At 38.8% G+C, this 26,129-nt stretch overlaps 2 protein-coding genes and 1 long non-coding RNA gene across 6 annotated transcripts in view; all 3 read left to right on the top strand.

The window, feature by feature from the left end:
- The first annotated feature begins 574 nt into the window (after positions 1 to 574).
- Sarm (sterile alpha and armadillo motif) overlaps positions 575 to 26,129 on the top strand; it is a 165,674-nt gene continuing 140,119 nt past the window's right edge. Inside the window, exons 1-2 of the mRNA XM_077417201.1 lie at positions 575 to 1,058; positions 2,509 to 2,708. Coding sequence (XP_077273327.1) covers positions 2,667 to 2,708 — 42 coding nt within the window. The 5' untranslated portion in view covers positions 575 to 1,058; positions 2,509 to 2,666. The remainder of the gene's footprint in view (positions 1,059 to 2,508; positions 2,709 to 26,129) is intronic.
- LOC143903543 (F-box/LRR-repeat protein 4-like) lies at positions 13,376 to 18,652 on the top strand. Of its 4 annotated transcripts, XM_077417210.1 has the most exons (9): positions 14,339 to 14,417; positions 14,930 to 14,978; positions 15,074 to 15,305; positions 15,412 to 15,508; positions 15,592 to 16,180; positions 16,939 to 17,140; positions 17,227 to 17,602; positions 17,674 to 18,022; positions 18,167 to 18,652. In XM_077417210.1, exons 1-9 carry the CDS (start codon positions 14,354 to 14,356, stop codon positions 18,534 to 18,536), a joined length of 2,328 nt encoding a protein of 775 aa, XP_077273336.1. In that variant the 5' UTR covers positions 14,339 to 14,353; the 3' UTR covers positions 18,537 to 18,652. The 4 variants fall into 4 exon arrangements, with proteins under 4 accessions (XP_077273335.1, XP_077273334.1, XP_077273336.1 ...); XM_077417209.1 differs by lacking the exons at positions 14,339 to 14,417; positions 14,930 to 14,978 and adding an exon at positions 13,376 to 13,542 and having other exon boundaries at positions 15,415 to 15,508; XM_077417208.1 differs by lacking the exons at positions 14,339 to 14,417; positions 14,930 to 14,978 and adding an exon at positions 13,376 to 13,542.
- LOC143903535 (uncharacterized) lies at positions 24,221 to 25,593 on the top strand. The gene is made up of 4 exons (XR_013258742.1): positions 24,221 to 24,360; positions 24,562 to 24,630; positions 24,784 to 24,930; positions 25,080 to 25,593. It is a non-coding gene; the product is annotated as an uncharacterized LOC143903535 (long non-coding RNA).

Raw genomic sequence — 26,129 nt, 5'->3', positions numbered from 1 at the left:
ATGTAATATTTTAAAAGCATAAACCGTATATTAATTTAAAGATAAAATTTTGATTTGGGATATTAATCTTCTATCAAAATTTTTAATAAAAGTTCCTATCAAAGTAATAATGCAAGTAATCAACTTATCTTTAAGAATTAATATGATTTATGAGACAGCAATTTTAATCATATCACATACATAAAAAGTCTCCAAAATCGCGAGAATAGTATAATATTCTCAACCAGAAACGGAATTAAGAATACAAAAAATTAATTTGCCAAAAAATAAATCGTTATCTTGTTTTAAAATAAAACCTGCCGTATAAGATCTCGTTTCGGCTTCAAGTTTCGCGCGTTCCGATCGCGTTGCACCGCTCCGAATCGCCGCAATCTGCAATGCGTGCGAGTTGCAGTTTCGCGACTTTCGCGCGCGAGGCTTTTATTTGCGCGCCGATAAGAGCGAGACGCAGCGCGCGTTGTCATGAGGCCGACGCGAATGCTGATGCTACCGGCGCGGGTGCGACAGTGATGTAACGGTGGAAAATAAAGCGGTGACTCGCCAGTATGGATATTGGTACCGTGCGCTCGCGGCCGCTTCGCACGCGCGCGCACGCGTAAACACCCGCGCGCGTGTGTCGATCTCTGCCGTTCGCGTAGCGCGCGCGTGGAGAACCAGGACTCTCCTACACAATTCGGCTGGTTCAGTTTTTCGGAAGTCGTCGCGTCGCGTGCCGAAACCTAAACGCGTTCGGCGACACTACACGTGCGTGAACAAACACGCGTATCGTTATCGCGTGGCACGTTGATCGGACGCGCGGGCGTGCTCGAAACGTCGCGGACGCGAAAGATTAATCTGAAATCGTTAATACAATCGTCCTATTTTGCTCCGAGATTAACGTGACCTATTTTAATACGACCACCGCTACGTGGGACACGAGCCGAGCTGGTCGAGCATTAATTCACCGATCAATCTGAACGAAATAGTATGACTAGTAATTTTTTCTGTGCAGTGTGTTATGATTTGCGAGTTGAGATTTTAATACATGGATGCAAACCTCGCGTCGTCTCTGGATAGAAGTAAATATTATTATATGAACGCTTCAGATAGGAATCAATATTGCTTTTCCTGTACACTGGATATTAGCTTTTATTGAAATAATTTCTCTAATATACACAAACACTCTCTTTTATTAGTGAATGATAAATACAGAATGTTGTGCCAATTCGGAGATATGAATCGATGTACCTCAACTGACTCGGATATGTTTCCCAGTTTTCCTCTATTTTTTTCGACCTTTTCGTCTGAGCACAATATTTTGAAATAGAGAGACAAGTGATTCAATTATCGTTGGATATGTATCATTGTTCTTTTTCACTTTCGGACATTTCTTTCTTTTCTTCTTCTCTCGCGCAATTTTCACTGCATTAAAGTATGTATAGATAAATATTTTTATAATTTACAAGTTATAAAAGAATAGAATAATTTGCAAACGATTTGTTGTAGTTTATTTGCACTCAAACTTACAATAAAAATAATGTTAGTGACGAAGCATTGAAGAAGAGAGCATAATAATAATATATAACTTACGAAATAAAGTCTGTATAAAAGAAATGTTTAAATCTTTCAATACTATACATATAGGATATTTTATAGGATAATAAATAATAATATTCGATCAAGCAGCCGAAGAGAGAGAAATACGACTTTAATAATCTAAAAAGAGCTTAGAGATCCCGTCATATTCTATTTTTGTTATAAGAAAAAATTTCTGGCGGAATACTTGTAGATCATTAATCACAGTCATTGGTAAAAATGATTGCATATCGTATACCAAGAATATTGCAGAGCGATTATTAGAAAAGTTTACTCATAATTAATATTCAAATGATAATAATCAAAGCAATATGATCACGCTTGGTTTTAATTGATAATATAATGAAATATAATTGATAATAATGTTTCATTCGCATTGAAAATTGACTTCTTCCATTAATCTCTATAAAACCATAATTAGCCAGCCAAGAAATTTATTATTCTTCCTCTGATATAATTCTCTGTTTTTTTTTTTTTTTATAACTTTATTGAAATTCTATACGAATAATCTTGCGTTAAATCAATATTATCATTTGATCCACGATTTTCACGGAAAGAAAAGAAGTGCTGCAACGCGTTAATATTAAGACAAATAGCGCGGCTGGCAAGGTAAATTAAGGGGAACATTAATTAAAATGTTGCAAGCGCGATCAATTAGCCACACGATTAAGATCTTAATTGCGCTCCGTTTATGGCGCGCGTCGACATTTTTTCACTTTTTTAACGTCTTTTTCTCTTTCTCTTTTTCTCTCTCTCTCTCTTTCTACTAAAACCTGATTTTTTACAAATAACAAAAAATAAAACGATAAAGAAGATTTTACGGAAAAAAGAACGGATAATTGCTTCATAGCTTTGAAAAGGAACAAATTTTCGGTGCTGTGACTCTCGATAAAAAAAACGATACAGAGACGCATGGCAACTTTCACGAGACAGGTTCTGATGCGCGCGTGATCAGGATGACGAGGACAAGAATGACGAAATCCGCGAGAAGGGAAACGGTCGACGAAGAGCCGGACGATGTGTCGAGCGACGCAGACCAAGGAGTTGCGGCGGCTTGATCGGGATCATCGCCGGGATCGATCGCGGGAATCATGGGCAACGGGTCATCCTGCTGTGCGTATCGCAACAAGAAGGTATGTAGGGCAAGTGTTCGCGATATATCGCTGATAAAGCGCACGACAAGCGGGCCGCGCGCCGGTATTTCCTAGTACTTGTAAAAGATGGCAGCACACTGCCTTTCTGGAGCAAGATACTAGATTGATTTTTGTTTGAGCCCTTTTATACCTTGTCTTGGACATAAGTTTACCTAATAAAAAAAAATTATGTAGATGTAGAATAGCTTTGAGTTGTTATATCACTGGCCAGATGGTTTGCCAAGGCCTTTTTTATTATTCAATAAAAAAAGATATTAGATTACAATAAGATCTGCACTGTTAAGTCTCAATCAACAATACAAAGGCATCCAGGTAGAACAGGAAGTCACAATGAAGTCAAAATGACGTTAAAATGATGGTAAAAATGATGGTAAAATGACCAAAAATTATTTTGCCGTCATTTTGACATCATTTTGACTCTATTGTAACTTTTGCTGTTTTACCTGGGGTACTTATAGGCAATAGAGAACAGAAATCCAACGCGTCGGAAATTCTGTTTCTATTCCCTGCTCCAATATTGCCTGTACCTTTAATTGTATTGTGTAATAGGCTTTAGCGCCAAATATCCTTATAAAAAGCACTGGATCTCTCCGTGAATTCTACGTCAAAAGAAAACTCGGCCTCGCGGCATAATTCTCCAAACATTCGAGGCGTAATAAATGCGTCTTTTTGGCAAATATATATTTTCCAATATAGTTTCTAAAATAATTATAATAAAATATGATTTCTAAAATCCCGATTAAAATAAAAATGATTTCGGGTCACTATATATACGACGATTAAGGCACGTGTGACTTAGAGATAATTAGTATCTTCCTGCTAATTCCACTGTCCTCTCGCGGTTTCCATGGGAGAAGGACGAACGCTAAAGGTCACTGGTACACGACACATATAGTTGTTATATAGTGTTGTTACTTTTTTTCACGACGAGAGAGGAATCCGCCGGTGGCACCCATATAGTTAATGGCGATCGGTTGCGCAGTCGGTGTCGATCGGCATCGTTAGATCTATCGACGTGCGTACGAGGCAAAAACGCGCGTTCTATAAGGAGATACCCATGGGAAGCGGGATAAACGGGCGCCCCCACGGGGAAGAGAGACTCCGTTTCTTTTTATATATCTTTCATTACGATAAATATCGTGCCATGCATTTTGCAACTGCTACGCGCGACGGAACGGACACGCGGCCTTCGAATCGAGAATAACGAGTGATCACACGATGTCGGTCTGTCTCTGAAAAATATAGGGGTCAGCTAAAATACGTCTTCTAAAATATTCATCTTACTTGCTAATAATCGTCAATGATCACAGCTAATTAGTATATTATTTACAGTTATGATATCAATAAATTACGAATTTCGAATGAATTTCTAATTTAATAATAATAAAAGTTAAATTTAAATAGCGCTTATGTTTCTTTAGCTATAATATTTACCATTTCAATATTACGATCTACGCAAACCGACTGTTATATCAAAAATAATTTTTTTATGTAATAATAATAAAAAATAAATTGGAAGTAAATGGAAATATCTCCTATGTTCTTTTCATAAAAGTTTGCTTTAATTTTTTTTATTTAACTTAAATATATAAAAGATTTAAATTGTGAAAGAATCAAAGTGTTTCATAGGACGTCTGAGATGATTCATTTTTCGACGTATTTTTGGAAGAAAAGAAAAATTCGTACCTTGACTGAAGAGAAAATCCTCGACAATTTATCACTTTTTATATGTCAAAGATATGGTTTTCTCTAAAAGTTTTTTTCTCTCTCTCATTCAGTAGCGCAATTAACAGTTTCATTAAATCTGTGACATCGGGTAAATTTAATGTTCGGTGATAAACCTGTTTGTAATTGTTACGCGCATACATTTTTGTTAACGCGTTTACGATGTGGATGATGTTGCGAGGGTGTAAGAAAGAAAACAATTGTATTATTCTCGTGACTTCGTTCTCGAACAGGCAACTTTTTCGACAATAGGCTTAACCTTATGGACTTGATCTATAATTTGCGTTGTATTTAGTTTGATAAGGAAATAAGTATTTGAACTCTGGCAATTTAATTTCAGGCAACTTCGGCTTATTCCGTCGCTGTCCTTCGTCTCTTGGCTCTTGTACGTGATACTGATTAGCTGCTTGCTGTGCTGCGACTTGCTGTGCAGCTGTGCTTCCGTATATTTATTATTTTCCGCGCTTCCGCTGCAGCCTTGTAGTAACTGCTTTCGAAGGTCTCTCGTTCCGCTTCGCCTTCGACCTGTCTCGTCTCCGCTTGTTCGTCCGTTTCTGCTGGCCGAGCGTCTATTTCGTCTTGTATTTGCTCGAATTTGTTCCATAACTCTTCGAGCCTTTGTAATCGCACACCTCCGACGCCTTGGGTTTTGTCTTCACCGGGTCTTTGGATTCTACCCACTGTTTACCTGACTACAATAATTTAGAAGTAAGATAGTAATCCATCGCGCGCCATCATTTTACAACGCGCGTGTCGTTTATATTGTTTAACGCTCGCGTCGTTTATATTGTTTAACATTCGCGTCGTATAACGCCTATGTCGCTGATATTATTTAACGCGCATGTTGTTTACACTGTTTATCGCTCTTATTTTGCTAGCAGTTTACAGTAAACTTAAAACAATGTCGGACGCAGCTCTTGCAGCCGCCCAAGCCCGCGCAGAGGCAGCGGAAATACAGCTCGCGCAATTACGAACTCAGCTAAACGCTCAGGGCCTTGACACAGTTAATTCAAACGCGATTGATAATAATATGCAAATTCCGCGTATAGATAATTACAGGGTTCCTAAGATTCCCCCGTTTTCTCAAGTCGATCCAGAATTGTGGTTCATCCAGGTCGAACTTTCCATGAGAAACGCACGGATTACTGTAGAGTCCACTATGGCCGATACCGTACTCGCCGCACTTGATGTCGAAGTATTGGGATGTGTAAGGGATATAATTACTTTAAAACCTCCCCCAGAGAATATTTATGAGCAGGTTAAAGCTCGAATTATTGCGACGTACGCGTTTTCGGATGAAACAAAACTACGAAAACTTTTAAGGGGACAAGTCGGGACCGACGGAAAACATTCATTAGTCCTCAGCCGATTGCGCGGTCTTAATAACGGTAAGATAGATGATAGTATAATAAGATCAATTTTCCTGGACCAATTACCACTCGAACACCGCGCCGTTATCTGGTGGCCACGGGAGCCACCGACCTCAACGGACTAGCCGAGGCCGCTGACCGAATGGCTGAGAGCGCTCTCGGAGGTGAGGCTTACGCGTCCGCCGTAAACAAGGGGAATTCACCCCCTCCCGCAAAGACCGAGATTCAATAACTTATCGAGAGAATAGAAAAGTTGGAGAAGATACTAAATTCGCGTTCGCGATCCAACTCCCGCAGGCGTAGGACCTCATCCTCGCCAAACAGGGCGATCACGCCCGCGCTCTGTCCGGCTCATACCAAATACCCGGATAATCCGACTTCGTGTCGAACGTGGTGTTCAAAATATGAGACCTGGAAAAGCCAAAAAAACTAAGCCCGCCTTTCCGTTCGGAGACGGTCGGTAAGGGCCATCAAACTTTTAACCGTCTCCATGTCCGTGATCGCACTAGTGGCCAAATGTTTCTTGTTGATACAGGCGCGGACATTTCCCTGATACCCGCCATCAATGGGATCAAGGGAAAACCCTCCGAGTTAAAGCTTTTCGCGGCAAACGATTCGCGCATCGACACGTTTGGGGAATCACTCCGTGAGCTTGACCTCGGGTTAAGACGGCCAATTCGATGGAATTTCTGCATTGCTGCAGTTCCGTATCCCATCATTGGCGCCGACTTACTATCGCATTACGGGTTAATAGTAGACTTAAAACAACGACGTCTTATAGATTCCACTACTAAATTATATACCCTCGCGATTAAAAAACCCGGCCCTGTGCATTCGATCAATACGGTAAACCCTTCTTCTGAGTTCTCTAAAATACTCACCGAGTTTCCGCAAATAACAGGAGCTCTTCCTCTCGCCCCGCCGTCCAATTGCGATGTGTTTCATCATATTATCACCACCGGCCCTCCAGTCGCCGCGCGCGCTAGGCGCCTTCCTCCTGATAAACTTAAGGCCGCAAAGGCCGAAATCAGAGCTTTAGTCGAAGCAGGCATTTGCCGCTCCTTTAGCAGTCCATGGGCCAGCCCTATTCATTTAGTCCGTAAAAAAGACGGCACCTGGCGGGTGTGCGGCGATTACCGCGGTGTAAACGCAATCACGCTACCGGATAGATACCCCACCCCCCACCTTCATGACTGCTCCGTTAATTTACACGGAAAAACAATTTTTTCATCCCTCGACTTATATAAAGCCTACAATCAAATTCCAATGGCCCCCGAGGACATTGAGAAAACAGCTATCATAACCTCTTTCGGGTTATTCGAATACTTATTTATGACCTTTGGCCTTCGTAATGCCGGTCAATCCTTTCAACGTTATATAAATCGCGCCTTAGGCGATCTAGATTTTGTTTTTATTTATATGGATGATATCCTAATTGCTTTCTCTTCTCCAGAGGAGCATGCTAAGCATTTACGCATTATATTCCAAAGGCTTAAAGAGTTTCACCTCCGCCTTAATGTTGAAAAATGCGTGTTCGGCGCACATGAGCTAAAGTTTCTCGGGTGTATAATTAATGGTAAAGGAATCAGCCCCATCCCAGAGAAAGTTGAGGCGATTACCAAATTTCCCAGACCCAAAACCATCGCCGACTTATGCCGTTTCCTCGGCATGATAAATTTTTACCGTCGCAACATCCCTCGCGCGGCAGAAGCTCAAGCACCACTAAATGCATTACTAGTCGACTCGCGTAAAAACGATAAGCGTATAATCGTATGGTCTGACGAATTAATCGAAGCGTTTGAAAAGACCAAAAACGGCCTCGCTAACGCTGCAATGCTGGTGCATCCCCATATTGGCGCGGAACTTCGTATAGTTGCGGATGCCTCCGATTTCGCCATGGGGGCAGTTCTCAAACAGAAAAAACGGGATACTTGGGAGCCCCTAGCATTTTTTTCGCATAAGTTTTCTCCCGCGCAAACTCGGTATAGCGCTTACGACCGAGAACTCACGGCAATTTTCGAAGCCGTTAATTACTTTCGTTATTTTGTAGAAGGACGTGAATTTAAAATTTTGACCGACCATAAACCGCTTATGTATGCGTTTATGCAACGGTCTGACAAGGCGTCCCCGCGACAACTACGCCAATTGTCATATATCGCGCAGTTCACAACGCATATTGAACATGTCGCTGGTTCACAAAATGTTGTCGCGGATTCGCTTTCGCGGATCGATTCCCTGCGTTTGCCGGTTGAATTTAATCTTAATGAGCTCGCCGAGCTGCAAAAGAACGACGAGCAACTCAAGTTGATTGTTAACGCCCCCGATCATCCTTTAAAGTTGAAAAAAATTCAATGGGGTCCAGATCACACAACTGTATATTGCAAAATCTCGGGCGAAGCTATTCGGCCATACGTCCCCGATAGTCTCCGCGTTAAAGTATTCCAAATGTTTCACAACCCAGCCCATCCGAGTGGCAAAATTACCGATCGCACGATTCGACAGCGTTATGTCTGGCCTGACATGCACCGCGATATCGCTAAATGGTGTAAAAACTGTATTGAATGTCAACAAGCGAAAATCTCTCGTCACGTAAAACTAACTCCTGAGCACTTTGTTGCTCCCGACGGGCGATTTGATCAGGTACATATTGACATTATCGGCCCATTGCCTCCTTCTGAGGGTTACTCTTATTGTCTCACTATGATCGACAGATTTTTGCGTTGGGCCGAGGCAATTCCTCTTAAAGATATCTCCGCACTAACCGTTGCTAGAGCATTTTACGACACGTGGATCTCCCGTTACGGAACCCCTCGATTACTAACTACGGATCAGGGAGCCCAATTCGAATCCCGCCTATTCGAGGCGTTACTTTCATTAATCGGTTGCGAACGAATTCGTACAACCGCCTACCACCCGGCGTCAAACGGCATGATTGAACGTTGGCACCGAGTGCTTAAAGCTGCATCATGTGCTATGCCGATGCGTGCTGGACGCGTACCTTGTCTACCATTCTATTAGGACTTCGGTCGCACGTCCGTGCTGACACAAATGCGTCTCCCGCCGAATTTATGTTCGGGACAACTTTACGACTTCCCGGGGAATTCTTTCTTCCCGATGATTTTACACCTAACCCTAATTATTTCCTTGAAGAGTTTCGCGAATATATGCGCCAAGTCCGGCCGGTTCCCGTCGCGCACAAACATAAAAAACGCGCCTTTTATTTTAAAGATTTATATAATTGTACTCATGTGTTTTTACGCAATATGGCAAAAAGGCGTTAGAGCGCCCGTACACCGGTCCGCACAAGGTAGTGCAACGCATCTCGGAGCGCGTATTCAATATTGATATCAACGGAAACATAAAAAGCGTGTCCGTCGATTTATTAAAACCGGCATATTTTGTCCCTGACGACCCCGCCGACCCCCCATTAACCTCCGAGAACATACTCAACCGGAATGTAAATCCGAACCCAGCGCTTAAGACCTACTCTCGTAAGACTGTCACATTTGCGCCGTCCACTAAACCAAAATGATTTAATTGTAAGACAAAATTCTACCCTATATAATGTTATTAGATATAAGTCGGCTCAAATTACGTTTAAGCGTATAATATGTTTCTATTTAAGGTATTGTTAACCTCGTACAATAGCACCTGGCCAAACGCTTAAGCTTAAGGTGCGAATTCATGGGACGCTCGTTTCAGCGTATCGCGAAATCACGTGATTTCGCGCTGACGCTAGCGTCAAGCAAAGAAAGCTGGATTTTCTCAGCTTTAGCGTCAAAGCCAAAGCAGCGCGAAGACGCCGAAATTTTGACGCTGTTTTCCTTTTCATGAATTTCAATTGACGCCGACGTCACGTGTGGTCATTCGACCTTCTTGCCGCTGAAAATGAGCGTCGAGCGTCAGCATGAAAAGGCACCTTTATGCGCTTAGTGCAATATTACTTATAGCGTTTTTTCTTGGCTGCACTATTGCCCACTAGTGCAACACTAGTGCAACATTAATGCAACGCTATTGGGTAGTGCAGGGCAGTGCAGGGCGATAGTGCAGCCAAGAAAAAACGCTATTAGTATTTATTTCGTTAACACTCGGGGGGGAGTGTGTAGGGAGCAGCATATCTGTCTCCCTTCCGATTGGTCAGCCCCCTCTCCTGCGCTAGCAAGAGGGTTGAGAGTTACGAGGTTGGCAGTTGGCAGAACTGAGGAGACGACCGTTACATTTTTGTACTGACTCTTGTGGCTGTTGCGTGGTCCGCAATAAAGTATTATTTATATCAGCAGTAATCGAGTGTATAGTTATTCCTCGATACCTCTCGTCAAGACATCGGCAGTAGGCCGACACCCGGAGGGATAATCGACCTCCTGTGGTATTTAATTCCTACAAGTAAGCGCCCACTAACACCATCTGAATGTCGTTCTCTGAACTTCTTTCTCAATTGCTCTTCCTTTCTCCGTTCTGCTCTGCTTCCTCTCAGAATTTAAATGGTCAGTTCAGTAAATGCCTATCTGTATTGGAACAGAAATTTGGAGAGAATTAGCTCAATTACCCACTGAATGCTATTGAGAACTGTTAGAAGTATTTGAAAAACTCTAAATAACTACGTTTGTGATGAAAGTGAAAAGAGTTTAGGAGTATAAAGTGGTTACAAACCTCAGAAGGTAGGATAATTATTCATAATCATTGTACTTAAAATCAGTTATGCTTAAATTAAGAATATCGTTTATCTATTTATCTTGTGAAACTAACTCTGTGATACTCTAATATCTAAAAAAAATTGCTGCTTGATTCTACGTTGTCTACGAACGGTTACATTTCTGAAATACTTATTAAAATGCAAATTTCTGGCTGAAACAGACGTCAGATAATTCAGATATCGACTTCACAAAAGATAGTGGTGTCGATTTTGAAATGTCCAGCATGCATTCCACAATACAATACAATTTGTAAGTTATCATATAACAGCGTTTCATGATTTAATTCAGAATTTATATTAAAAGTAATGATTTTTTTTCTTGTAGGGAAGGCTCATGGTTGAAACTATAATACTTCCACCGTTTAAATTTTTAGTAAATTGCGGAAAGATAACATATTCTCTCAGCAACATATTTATCTAAAAAGATACAAGTACGTATTATACCATCTTACTTACAAAAAATTAATACGTCATTTAATATTAATGTGGCATATTATTAAATATTTTATTTTAATTAATATTGTTGCGTAATTTTTATAGATATCTCGTTTCGATATAACAATAACAGCTAGTGCTCGGCGATGCACAAAATCTAAACGCAATACCGAGCGAGAAGGATTTCAAAATTTATATGATAGAAACAAAAAGCATGGAGATCCACATCCAGACACGGGTATTCCACCTTTTTTTTGCGACAATAAAATATGAAATGATTCTAGGCAAAAACCGCCAGTTTTTCATTGAAATGGGACGACCGACGAAAGTACATTTCTCTTTATCCCGGCTCAATCAACTTTATAACATACGGAATAAGGTAACTCAACAAAGAATGTATAACATATTCGTATATATTTTCAACAGTTCTAAATTATATCAATGTTCTAGGTATTATCGTGTTTTATTGATGACGACGTGCAAGTACCTACAGAGAAGAATAAACTACGGATATGGATTCGCAAAATATAGCAGTGCCGACGAAATCGAGGAAATTCAGTGTACCTGATTTACATTTAAATACAAGACAGGTTGTATTATCCTTGAAGACTGACACCGGAGCAGAAATTATTACCAGTTTAGCATCGTTAAACGGAAACCTATCGACACTATAGCTTCTAAGACTAGACATAATATATTCAAATCTATCCATAGATTCTTTCATTGTATCTGCTATCTTAAATAAGAATATCAAAATGCTATTAAATCCATGGTGTTGCAATTTCGTATGTGGATTTTTGTATGTGGACTTTTGCTTACTCGGATCAGAACGGCTCTTAGGAGAAATTTTATAAATTTATAAACGCAATGCTCAATCCGGCGTATGGGAATCATCGAGATAATATAATACATATGTCCATTATTCTATCCAGACACATTTTATATAAGCCATTTACTGCCAATTGATTGATGCATATCTATCGAAGTACATATAGACTCTCATTCGATGAAGCATTAACGGAACGCGCGGAAGCGCGTCCGAATTCCGAAATACAACGATCGTCGCTGCTTCTGCGAAGTAACAATATGATGGTTGTAGAATTTCGAATCGTTACTCGACCACTCTTTTGGGACACTTTTATATTTTTATAATATATCATATTAGGTATATACATTGATTATTTTGCATATAAAATTTTATTTTGCATGTTTGTATGTACGATAAATAAGTCGCTTTATATTATACGAATTGTTTGTTATAACAATTAATGATACAATATTTCAAATCTGTATACCAATTTAGTAATATAATCATTAATCGATATAGGAGTCATGGATACTTCTATTTTCCTATATTTATATTCCTAATATTTCAGTGTTTATAATCCTATATAATATTCTGTCTGTAACATCTCGGATAAGAAAGAATCTTTCATAATCTATCCGAAAACAGTTTCTGCATCAGAAAGAACATAAAATGGATTAGTATATACATTTCTTATCCTTCAGATACAAAGGAATTATTTTTCTATTCTATAAGAAATCGCAATGCATTCGAAATAGCGCTTAGATAGAGCTTTATTAGAATACTACCTAAACATAATTTCGAATATATTACGAATTTTTATGGAGTAGAAAATTTTTTTGTATCTGAAGAAGAACTCAGAATTGGTGACATAGAAAAGAATTTCTTTTAAACTCTTAAGAGTTGTTTTGGGACAGAAATGATATACGGAAAAAGTACTTTAAAACTTTTTTAAATCAAGAATTTAAAAAGAATTCTTTTTTAATTCTCCGTGCTATATCCGGAAACATATCGTCGTATTAAAATTAAAATTTCATTTATTGCATTTTAAATTAAGCATTAATATAGCGTATCTTATTTTTATTTTGGATGCATAATTAAAAATTATTCGTTTATTTTATTTAATTTAATAAAATTATTTTAAATTAAATATTTTATAATTATAATTGTTTTCTTTTATAAGTATAATGTATAAAATATTATATTTTGCTCTTTGGTTGTTCAATATATGTTATATAACATTATATTTTCTAATAATTTACCTCAATACATTTATATTATTCAATCTGCAATCACATTTATATAATTTTATTTTTTCTCATTTTTGAATTTTTTTCCTTATTTTTAATAGATACATAATAAATATTTATCTTCATTATTTTTATTAAATTCAGATTAATTTCATGTAAAAGTGGAGTGAGAGCGGAGAAAGGAAGAGCAATTGAGAAAGAAGTTCAGAGAAAAACGTTGGGCGCGTAAAACCGCTCAATAGCACGTGATTGGCTCTTATACTTTTAGATCCAACGAATCAGCGTAGCGTGTCGATAAGACGACACTTAACAGTTGTGTCTGCCTGAACGTGGCCGTTCAGAGCAGTGGGCGCTTACTTATTTCGCGCATGCGCACTCCATTTTGGACAACACTAACATCAAAGGCGCCGACAGAGAGTTGCGCTACTGTATATACTGTGACCATGACCACTCTCATCCTTCTCTCTGGACGGGACGGTCGACGCTCCCTTCGCCGCTTCAACACGTGGAACCAAGGAAATAAACTCTCTTACAAGTATAAATATACTTTGCAGTATAATTATAATAAATATATAATATTATAATATAGCATTTTTTGACATATATGCTAACAAAGCACAAAGATTATTACATTATTACATTTTATTATACTATTATTACTTTATAGTCGGAGAGCTGACGACACTTTCGGCCGTGATTTTGTAAAATACGATTTTCCGTTTTAAGGTGGTTCATGCATTTAGGTCATATGTACTTAGCCCGGAAAATTTAATATGAAATGAAAGATTAACGTTTCTCGCGTGTGTCTGTAAAATTTCGGATTTTTTTTACCGTTTGATTCCGGAGATATATGTCCGTATAAACTTTGCCAATTTAACGCGGGGACTTCTTATCCGAAAAACGAGGTTAAAACAATTATGCTGCAAAAATTGCGATATTTCAAAACTAGATAAACGAACCAAAAACTGACGAAACGATGCAATAAACATTTTGCAAGATATACTGGATGAAAAGCCCGAGTTCATTGACCGTACCATATATTAATAAAACGTAATTTTTGATTGACTAAATCGACAACACGGAACTGACGCCACTGACGGCTGGACTCGAGCGGCATAGCGGCAGCTTGGCAACATAGCATGTGTCATGGAGGATTCACACTGCGTCCGATGTTCGACGTACGACGTAACGATCCGACATCCAATAGGAAATTTTTGTCTCTAATAATAAATTCTGTTATTGGATGTCGGATCGTCGTACGTCGAACATCGGACGTGATCGGACGCAATGTGAATCCATGGTGGAAGTAATATTACTTCCACCATGTGTGAATCCTCCATCAGCTGATGAGTATAGCGCATATCTCAAAATATTCGTTTACCATGTTCTGGACGCTGAATAAAGCAAAGGGTAAAATGAAAATATTCGTCCATTTCTGAAAAAAATTAAAATTAGGTTGTATCAAGATCTGCAATACTGAATAAATACAAGTTTCAATACAATGAAATTATAAAATGTCCAAATAATTTTAATGTTACTTACGTCCACGATACGACTGTCATATGTGCTTTGGCCCTTACTCGACCATTGTCAGACCCGCCGCGCGCCGGCTTGTGCAATTTCAATAATTTTTTTAGAGACGATGACACCAAAATTTTAATTTGGCCTTTTTTTGGTGACATGTGTTAACACTATATTTGTTACTAAAAAAAACCCAGTTTTTATAGTATGACTTGAAAATAATTATTCTTAATTATTTATAATTAAGTTTAACGACTAATTCCCCCGAGCAATCAAACTGACAATTTATTTGCATGTTCCTGAGTGACTAATTATCATTATCCGATAAAAATTGAGACTTATTATACCATGACTTGAAAATCTGTTTTTTTTTCTCATCTGCGTACTTCTAAATTTCCCAGGTACGGCCAGCCAGGTGTTCGGTTTATCGAAAGAGAGTCGTCCACGCAGGTTAAAACGGAAAATCGTATTTTACAAAATTACTTGGCCTAAAGTGTCGTCCAGCTCTTATAGACTATTATTATATTTTCCATTTTTTTTAACAGAGAGAATATGACATCCAATTATCATTCCTCACATTGCGAGAATGATGTCAAATATCCTTATACTGACAGAGTAGCGGTAGGAGAGGATTATGTTGATTTCATCTATCAATTTGTGAAGGATAGCAATATATCCACAAAGGACTGTAAGAATACTGCCAGCATAAGTAATAATATTCGTAACAATATAATTGGAATACCTAGCAATTTTCCAAGCCATGAAGATTTTCTTTTGGTATGTGTATTTTCTGTTCTGTAGAGAGTATATAATCGCAAAATCTCTCCAATTTATGCTACAACATTTGGTAATATTCAGTACTTCTTTTTACTCTTTAATACAGAAGAAGTATGATGCTGATATTTCAATATCTCAGAAACAAGTGCCATATACTTTATTTGCACCAGAGGTTGAAAAAGATTATTATTTGCATCATATTGGTATGTAACATTTGAATTGATAAACAAGATATTGTTAAGGAAAATGTTTGTGTTCAGAAAAGGTTATAATTTTTATTTTGAAGATCTCGAGTTTCATGAAACTGTATATCCAATCAGAATCTCTATATATGAAGTACATAATTTTGGAAACGTAACTGAAGTTTGGGCTCAAGATTCTGAAGATAAGGGTCGGTGGATTTTATTATGGGATGGACCGCCTCAATTCTACGAATTTTGGTGGCAAAAATTGTTCAAACGTCGTAGACGTTCGGAATCACGAATATTTTCTCCAGCTTTACGGTCTTGTAACTTTAAAACCAACATGCTCAGACTACAATTTATATCCAACTCTTGCACACAGCTAGATGCTGTGATGCTGATCGGTACATCAAAATTGATTTTTCCTAAAAATCCTGAAGATAAGAGTATAACTAATCTCTTACACCGCATTCGGGCACAACGACATTCTTGTTCAGAGAGATTTTGTCCTTTTTGTTGTTCTGAAGAATTCTCAAGAATTAATGAAGAAGAATCATATCTTATATACCATTACCTTTGGGGTTCCTGTAACATATTTGACCCTTATAATACAACACGTGATTATGAAAATGCATACTTGGATATACTTGATCTTCTAAAGGAATTTCCTAAATATTGCGTTATTTATAAAAGGTACGTATTATAATTGTCGACATTAAGTAATTTTATATTATTTTCTTAACACTGCGCGGACACTGTGGGACTTTTAAGGCACAGTCGATTTTTTATTTATGATTTCCACGGGAATGGCTTCAGCGCTTACGCGTTGGCTGTTCTCCATAAAAAAACTTGGTGATAGTGGACATGTAACTGTCAAGCGACATTGAGGTTCGACAGTTTGTTGCGCGATACCGAGCAATCGAAGTGTAGCGTGTGCCTTCAAAGACCGAGGGTGTCTACCTCGGATGTTAAACGGCAGAAGAAACAGCATGTAACGCTCGGCGTGTCGGCTACACGGATGGAGGAGCTTGTCCGTTGCTGTACCTTGTGCCTTGCACATCCATGCCCTCCACATGCTATAGCATGCTATTCCGTCTGCCGTCTAGCATCACTGGCTCTACCTCGTTAATTTTGTCCACGGATGAGTAATTTTGCAATTTACGTGTTTTTTTTTTCAATATTGATTCTACTTATAAATAATATATAAGAAGTAACTTTAAAAAAAAAATAGCATTGCTTTTAAAACTCGCATTTTACAGTTTTTTCCTGACGTTTCGACACTTAGAAAAGAAATTGCAACAGTTCCGGCCTATGTAGGAATCACTTTTTGAAATTTTAAAGATGATACAATGAATTTTTATAGATTTTTTGTAACAGAAACGCTTTTAAAAACACGCTGTCCGCGTAGTGTTAATAATGAAAATAAATTTGTGTTCCAATATTATTTGCAGCGACATAGCAACAAATTTTCACAAGAGCAAGCTCGCGCACAAGCAAGTATTTCTTCGGGAGGAAATTGTGCCATCTTCTAAGCAGGGATATATGAATCACCCTTTATTAAGAAATCATTGGAATTATGTAAAATTTATAGAAGATATCAAACTCTCTTCGGGAGAATCCAAGGAGCAACTTGACTGTTTATCTGCGCTTTCTGTAAAATATTCGAAGTTTATTTTTTGTAATAATTTATTATAATATAATCTCATCATGTATTAAAATTTTATATTTTGTTTTTGCAGGATGAAATAATACTAATAATATTAAAATACTTGGATATGAGGTCGTTTTGCCGTATGAGCAAAGTAAATAAACGCCTCAATAATTTAACACAGGATCCTTTTCTCTTCAAATGTTTGAATTTACGAAATTTAAAAATAAAATACTCTGAGGATTTATCTGAGGATTGTTATGATAAAATTTTGTTTTATTTTGCATCCAAGTGTAAATATTTACAACAGTTGGATCTTACAGAAAGCTCCCGGATTTCTGTTCCGGATTTTGTGAACTTTCTTCAGAGTTGCGGCGAATGTTTAACGCACTTACGATTAAGTAACTGCGATTTTGTTGAGAAATTATCTCTATTAAAAATTTCAGAGATATGTAAAAATTTGAAAGGTACTTAAATAAATATGATTGTTAAGATTACAGATAAACTGTATATGACTAATATGTACATTTTTTTTTAGTATTGGATCTCAGTCATTGTACTCTGAAGGGAATGGACCAAGAAGTTTCGAGTCTCAGAAATCTAGAATTTTTAGAAATATTAGACCTTAAAGGCTCTCGTATAAGAACAGAACCTCTTTGCAAAATACTGCAAAAAACTCGCCGGATGCGTAACTTAAATCTACGCATGCCTGCTGCCTTTGTGGATTATAGTGAATTACTAGATTTAGACGCAATTACAATACAGTTAAAAAATTCGTGTCCAGACTTGGAAATAATAGATTTATCAGGCAATAGTATTATTACATCGCGAGGTATTTATGCCCTCGCTGAATGCAAGAATTTACGAAAACTGACAATGATGGACAAGTACGTGTGTGCTACATTTTTTTTTTAAACATATATTATTCTTTATCAAAATGTGTATTTACATTTTTTGCAAACATCATTAAACGGTTATGTTGTTTTTCTTATTGCGATTGAAAAACCGCATAATAATATGACTTGTTACAGGAATGATGTATGGGAAGATTGCACAATCGATAAGCTTAGCTTGCATAGATTGTTTTCCTTCTGTCAATGCTTAGAAGAAGTCAATTTGAGAAATTCCGATATGATTTTTAATTACGATGTCTATGAAGAACTGACACTGTGTAAAAACTTAAGACAAATATACTTGGGTTATACGTCTAGTTTCGCAATTCTCGAACAGTGTCCTAAACTGCAAACAATCTATGTTATGCGCGGGAACGGGTTTGACAACACGCGTGATAGTCAGGCATCATTCGTTGCTCAGGCGAAGGAAAAATATCCACACGTGTTCATATTTGAACATCAAAAGGGAATCAACAGTGATGAAAGGAGAGAAGGATGGCGAATGTGAAGGAAAGTGGCTTCCTTACCAATTTGGCTGAAATTTAACAATATATTATGTATTTTGGCGTGTTAAATTCGAATATAAAAGCCAAAATCGTCGCTCTCAAGTAGAACAAAAGTTATGAAGTACTAAAAGTGACAATTTTCGGGTTAAGAAATATGCTACATTGGTAAGGTACAAGTACATACATGAGCATCAGAGAAAGCATGCGCATTGATGTAAAAATGCGCAAAATTTGAAATAAATAAGAGTTTTGAAATAATTCTTGTATATCTACATATAGTAGGGGAGACCGGGGCTAACTCGACACCGGGGCAATCTTGACACTAGGCTTTTTGCCAATTTAAATCTAACGTAGAAACTTGCTTTTTCTACTGTAAATGCGTCTTTATGTGCCAGTATTATCAACGGAATTTTGTAACATTCTGATTTATAGTGTAATTTTTAACGCGACATAAGCGTTTTTGATAGTGAAAAGTAATTTTTCTGATCTCTCGAAAATGGTCTACTCTTTCATCGAGCTTTCGGGCAAAACTAAGCGACGTACAGCAAAATTTCCTTAAGCAATTTTGTACCTGAAGGAACGCTCTTTAAATGTGTACCATTAAATTTGCTTGAAAATTTTAATTAATTGTTGAAAATTGCCTTTGTCTTTTTTTCACTCATTGGAAGGCAAAAGATAAACTCTGAACTCTCTCTCTGGTGCAGTCAGTTCAGCAATAGGACCCAAGCGGCTTCGGGAAGTGCATTGTGAAAGAGATAACACAGTTATGCACACATTTATCTAACATAATAGACTGCCGACTATTTTAATCTCGCTAAGTGACAAATCAAATTATCGTCCGAAAGCATTTCAATGTGTCTCCATATATTTCTCCTCCGCTCTTCCCTCTGCCCCTCGCCCTAATTATATTGAAAAAAATAATGAGATCCTAGGAGGCTTTTCTAAAAGTCAGCCGCCGAGAGAATACATTCATTTATTTTCATTTTATAATAATATTTTATACTATTGCGTGATATTTTTGATCATATTTAACCGTTACTTTCTGTCTTTATCCATATTATTCATGTATGATTTTTATTTCTAGCAGTTAGATTCAGGGAATTTAAGATTCCCAACCAAAAGTTTTGAGCTTTTATTAAGAATATTTACAAATACGCTGTTAATAATCATAAAAACTTGTTAAAATCACTTAAATCAGTAACATTAATGTCTTTGTTATGATGTTATGCATACAACCGATATATATTGGATTTCTCAGATTACTACTGTACTTTTGGCTGGGAAAGGTATAGGTAATACATCCTTAGGGCCGGTATCACAGTTTCCGATTAACGTAATTCTCCCTAGATTCTCCGATTAAACTCACTCTTCGTCTCTTTCTAGGGGGATAGTTAGAAAGAGATGCAGAGTGAGTTTAATCGGAGAATCACGTTAATCGGAGACTGTGATACCGGCTTTTTTTTTTTTTTTTTTTTTTTTTTTTTATTTAAAAAAAAGGAAAGGCCGTGGGGGTAACCCATGTGGCCATAATAGAGAAACCGAAACTATATATATATAGTTGTATCACATCCAAAGTAAGACTTATGACTGGATTAACATGAACGCCTCAATAAAAGCGTCCCAAACAGAAGTTAAACTGCGCAGCATAGACTCGTTCACTCGTAATTCCTCACACTCTAGACTGTGTACGTGTATGGGTGTATGTATAATTATTCGTGTACATATGTCCGCGGTGTTTTGAACTCGGTAATGCCGTGGGTGCGTTAGGCCCAAGGAACTGCGCGGATCACTTCCCCCTGCGGCCTGTTTGTAATTTTTAAATATGTTTCTTATCATCAAGTTTAGGGGTTTGGGCGTTGATGAGTCAGTTCAGTCAGTCAGGACATTTTATCATTATGCTGCTAAAAGACCATGTCGATATAGAAGATGTATATTACAAAATTTTGAGTTTTTCCTTCTCGATAACAAACATCGAGACGCATAGAGTTTTTGGAGTTATAAACGACTGGAAATAAGGAGCTTATTAAAAGTTAAGCTTATATAATATAAAACAACTTTGATACATTTTTTGAAAAAATATATATTTATATTGTATTAAATTATAGCCATTTGATTCCAGGCGCTTACTTATTTCGCGCATGCGCACTCCATTTTGGACAACACTAACATCAAAGGCGCCGACAGAGAGTTGCGCTACTGTATATACTGTGCTATAGCCTTGATTCAATACACTCTAGTCTCGACTTCCTACACTCTGCGCAAATTGTACAAACTCTCGCGAACACGTGGCGTGCGTCGGCTTCGGTGCAGAAATTGTAGCAGTTTAATCCAATTTGAATGCCCCAAACTTGCATAATTTTCATTATGGGTAACATTCCATCGTTGTACACGCAGACAGCAATATGTGTGACAATATCCAAAACTTTCTTGCCACTTGAATGCATTTTAGGAGCCATCGTCCAGACTGTTGAGTTGAAACTCTCGTTGCTATTTTGAGTATAGCCACCAAACGACATCTGTTAGTGTATTATAGAAGTTAGAAATTAAAAAAAAGTCATTAGGCTGTACCCTTCCAGCAGGTATCTATGTGCCGCAGGTAGTCGTTTCGGAGCAGTCCGACGCGCTTGGGAAAGAGCTCGGAATTTCAAAGAAAAAAAATTTGTACAGGTATAAAACTTTTTTTCCCTTATTCTATAAGGTTCAAAGCATCTTTTAAACTAATAAAAAAAAATCGATTTTTTGAAAATTCTACAGTGGTGTTACCCCTTAAACTGTCCGATCTGACTGATAATAAATACACAGCAATAATATAACCGTGGTGTGGCGTGCTATTATTTACCTATTATTTACAACAGGTTATGGGCCCAGCACGCTTCCACTGCGCCACGGTATTGTTGTTCGTGTTCGGTTAATTAGTATATCGTACGCATCTCCCCCAATAGCACCAATATCCTATATATATCCATATAACGTCCATGGGCATTCCGGACATAAAATAGACATTCATAGGATATCGTGTGCTGTCTGGGTCGTAGTCTCCGAGTTCGGTAGTGTTCCGTATATAGTTACGACTTCTTAGACTTGAGAAAATGGCTGAGAAGGAAGCGTTCAACCCCTCACGAAATTCGATGACACGAATTTCGCTCTGTGGAAATTTAGTGTGTCGTTCATGTTGGAGTCGCAAGGCTTGATGGAATTTATTGAAGGGATGGACACGCAGCTCGTGAAGGAGACAAGCGTGAGAAAGTGGCAGGAATGGAAGAAGCGTCAATCGAAGACGTCAGTAATTCTACTGAGTTCAATGGATCAGGCGCTACATGTGAATTTAATAAATTGTACGACGCCGCAGGCAATATGGCAGAAGCTGCATGGACTGTACGGAGATACAACGGAGGATGCGAAACAGCAGTGCTGGCAACAGTTGTATGAGTTTCGGATAAGTGATGGTGAGCCTGTAGCAACGCAGGTAGAGAAATTTGAGACCATCTGCAGGAAGCTAGCAGACGCAGCTGAAATGGTGTCGGATGCCGCCATAATGTCGAAGCTATTGAGTAGTTTGCCTTCTCGGTTTTCGGCGTTTAGAATGGAGTGAGAGTGCACTGCGAAAGCTGAGCAGAAGAAAGAGAATCTGATTGCCAGAATCATTCGTGAGGATAAACGATTGACAAGTGTGGAAGAGGAAGTGTCTCCACTCGCATTGCAAGTGAAAAATTTGCAAGTGACACCGAAAAAGCAGTTGAAGACGGCAGCCGGTAATCAACACGGGAAGAAAAAGATGTCCGTCAAGACAATAGAGGAACTAAAGAAGAAGCGACCGTGTAATTACTGCCATGAGGTAGGCAACTGGTATCGCGAGTGTAGAAAACGTCTCGCAGACAAAAGAGGCGACGAAAAGAAAAAGGATGAGGAATCCGGGTCGGCGTATAGGAGCGAGATTTCCGTATTCTGTTCGGAAATAACAGACGAGGACGATTCTGTGTGGCTGGCGGAATTGGGTGCTAGTATGCACTGTCACGACTTTTTCACTCCCGGACCGCTCCGGGACGTGTGCCGGATCAAAAGGAGTAAGGAGAGCGGGATGACGGGCCTCTCCGACGATTTCCTCGCACCTCCGACACTTCGCGAAACGAATTTACCGTTGGGCGCCAGACGCGTCAACGCGCGTCCGCGAAATCGCAAAAGAAAACCAACACGAGACGCAAAGCGAGACGTGCGGATGTGCGAGGAATCGGCTAGCTCGACCTAAGGGCTGGGGCGGGGGTGATGGAGGGCGGCGCGATATTCGGCGGGGTGACACGCCATAAATAAGGTCCCGAACTCAAGCAATTAATAAATCCAAATAACATTTATTCATTAGAAATTCGCGCGTGAAACAATAAAGGCCGTTTCGGCTTCGGTCAATCAGACAAATCATATAATCAATCGCGCGAGCGTCAGAAATGAAACAAAAAGAAATAATGGTAGCGCGGACACCAGAATGAACGAAGTACTGCGTTATCGTATAGTAACGCGCAGAAGGCGCGGCGCTTAGATCAGAGAGATACGGTATGACGAAACTTACAATTAATATGGAACATCAACAGTAAACACGAAATAATCACGGAAATAGAAAATAAAATCTCACAGGAAAGATCGCGAGAGGATGATACCTCACGCTCGGAGCGCGTGAACGCAACGCCGGGAGTCGCACAAGAATTCTGTCGCCAATTATCTTAAGCCTAACGCAAGTATGGATCGTGGCGTAAGCCACGTCCCAACGTAATGAGGACCGAACGCAACACAATAACGCGAGATTAATTTCGGCGCGATCGCGAGGAGACGAGGAATACTATAACAAACGCGAAAATACGGACTTAATCTAACGCGAGAAATGACCAAGGATAGCGCCAGTCATTCGGGCGAAAACAATACACTGTCCTCAGTGATTTCCGAACGCGAAAATGAGACGCCGAAGCACTCGGCGTAGCGCGAAATACTGGAAGGGACGCGAGGAAAAATGTGCGGGATTACCGCGAGCAATAATAACACGCAATCACCGAACAACGTATCCAAACATAACTATCCTAACACGCACGATTCTCTGAGGCAATTAGCCGCACTCACAGACGGCCGATTAACGCGAATGATGTGCCGACGCGGGCTACAATGCAACCTAAGTAAAATTGGGTAATCCGATAAGCCGTGAACACGGAAGGCGCCAGACACAATCACGAGAGCAGACATTATACGAAACGGACTCGCAGTAACGGATTTCGCCACGAATCTATCGCGATCTCCAGAGGCTCGCAATCGCGTCTTTATCTCAATTCCGCGGCCACGATACCATCCCGAGGCCCTTTGCTCTCGCTGTCGATCGCCATTCGATACGCGGTCTCAAGAGACCGTGCGCGTCGCGATGTTACAACGTTTTCCCGGACGAGAGCGTGCACCGGAGGGCGGCGTCGTGGCGTTACATCTCGAGATTAATTACTGCGGGCAACCTCACCAATGTGATGTCTCCTCGTAGGGCTCCTCGCCGTCACCTCGTACGGAGGATCGTCGCAGCGTAACAGATTTTCCCGACTCGGGGCGGCTATCGCGTATCTTCTTAAGGAGAACGTTCGCACTCGCCGACGGACGATCAGAGGGTGTTTCCGACAAGTAGTCGGATTTCTAATCGGCTCGAGCAGTGGTACTCAATCAGTTCATTTCGAAAAATCCCCTAGACTAATCTTTGCTGTCTCAGCACTCGGATTACGGATTACTGCGTTGCGTTGTGAGGAGCAAGTCGCAATTGTTCTCTCTGAAAGTTGAGTTCGTTGAGTTTTAATCAAAGCAGAGAAATAGGTACGTATTATTGTTCTAATGATTTATACTTTATTTTCTTTGAAATATACATTAAATAATAGAAGTATATGTACATACACGTTTCACTGACAGAAATCTCGAAAAACGAATTGTTAACCTCACTAACCTCTAACTTCACTTAACCTCACTACATTGATTGTTAATATGTAATTTAATTAAAGCAATATTTTTTTTAAGCAGCTTGAAGACTTACAAGTCTTTTGAAATGGATGCGAGTGAGGACAGATCCATTGTGAGCAGGACTTTTCGGTAGGTATATTATAAAATTGAAAAATTTTTTTGTGTGTCTGGGAAGTTATTAAATATATATTTTTTGCTGTTATATATTATATTGTACACATGTTTAGAATTAAAGGAACATATATTATTATATTATTTCAATAAATATATTTTTTTTTACAGAAAACTGTAAATGTTAGCTGGTTGTTGACAGACATCAACGTCTGTATCGAGACAATTCAACGCATTCACTGTAAATATTGTTCATCATCACTTGGATGTATCAAAAACCTGCAAGTGAGGACAGATCCATTGAGCAGGACATTTTTGGTAGGTATATTATAAAATTGAAAAATTTTCGTGCTAGGAAGGTTAATTAGATATATATATTTTTTTGCTATTATGTTATTGTATGTACACATGTTTAGAATGAGGAACATATATTATTATATTATTTCAATAAATATATTCCTTTACAGAAAACTAGATTTTAGCGGGCTGTTGACAAACATCGACAATTAAAGTCTGTATCGAGGCAAGTTAACGCATTCACTGTAAAATATCTTCTTCAAGGTAAATTCAAAATGTAATTCATATTGTTCCTTATCACTTGGATGTATCAAAAACCGCAATAAATTATTTACATTCTATTACATGTCTATTGAAATTGTTGCTGAACATAGGGATCATACAAGGATGGATATATTTCTTTTATGGAATGTTTTTTTTAATAACGATGAGGACAATGAAGCTAATTGGCAAATGCACCACGTTAGAGAACCGCATTTGAAAATTAGTAATTATTTTGAGAACATTGTTCTTTTCTATTCTGTCACAGGTGATGACAAGTTTGTATTATTTATCGTTTGAATTTTATACAGAATGTTATTTATGCCGAACCAGACGGAATAGTCATCACACACACACACACACACACACACACACACACACACACACACACACACACACACACACACACACACACACTTTAAAAATAAATTTAATTTAAAAATCTTTAAAAAATTAAGATAAATATATGTTTTATTTGATCAATGTCTATATGTAGCTGTGATAGTGTGTGTGTGTGTGTGTGTGTGTGTGTGTGTGTGTGTGTGTGTGTGTGTGTGTGTGTGTGTGTGTGTGTGTGTGTGTGTGTGTGTGTGTGTGTGTGTGTGTGTGTGTGTGTGTGTGTGTGTGTGTGTGTGTGTGTGGTGTGTGTGTGTGTGTGTGTGTGTGTGTGTGTGTGTGTGTGTGTGTGTGTGTGTGTGTGTGTGTGTGTGTGTGTGTGTGTGTGTGTGTGTGTGTGTGTGTGTGTGTGTGTGTGTGTGTGTGTGTGTGTGTGTGTGTGTGTGTGTGTGTGTGTGTGTGTGTGTGTGTGTGTGTGTGTGTGTGTGTGTGTGTGTGTGTGTGTGTGTGTGTGTGTGTGTGTGTGTGTGTGTGTGTGTGTGTGTGTGTGTGTGTGTGTGTGTGTGTGTGTGTGTGTGTGTGTGTGTGTGTGTGTGTGTGTGTGTGTGTGTGTGTGTGTGTGT

The sequence above is a fragment of the Temnothorax americanus genome, unplaced genomic scaffold, assembly GCF_048541705.1.
Source record: "Temnothorax americanus isolate GAGA-0224 unplaced genomic scaffold, ASM4854170v1 Scaffold48, whole genome shotgun sequence".
Taxonomy (NCBI): Eukaryota; Metazoa; Arthropoda; class Insecta; order Hymenoptera; family Formicidae; genus Temnothorax; species Temnothorax americanus.
Note: the sequence above shows the minus strand (reverse complement) of the source record. Positions and strands in the feature narration are given on the sequence as shown.

Bases quoted from the DNA above. Each gene is read 5' to 3' on its own strand.
- LOC143903543 (XM_077417208.1), top strand. From the start codon at position 13,376: ATGCGCACTCCATTTTGGACAACACTAACATCAAAGGCGCCGACAGAG. The intron at 13,543-15,073 runs GTATAAATATAC...TTTTTTTAACAG, and splicing joins GGAAATAAACTCTCTTACAA to AGAGAATATGACATCCAATT. The intron at 17,603-17,673 runs GTACTTAAATAA...ATTTTTTTTTAG, and splicing joins GATATGTAAAAATTTGAAAG to TATTGGATCTCAGTCATTGT.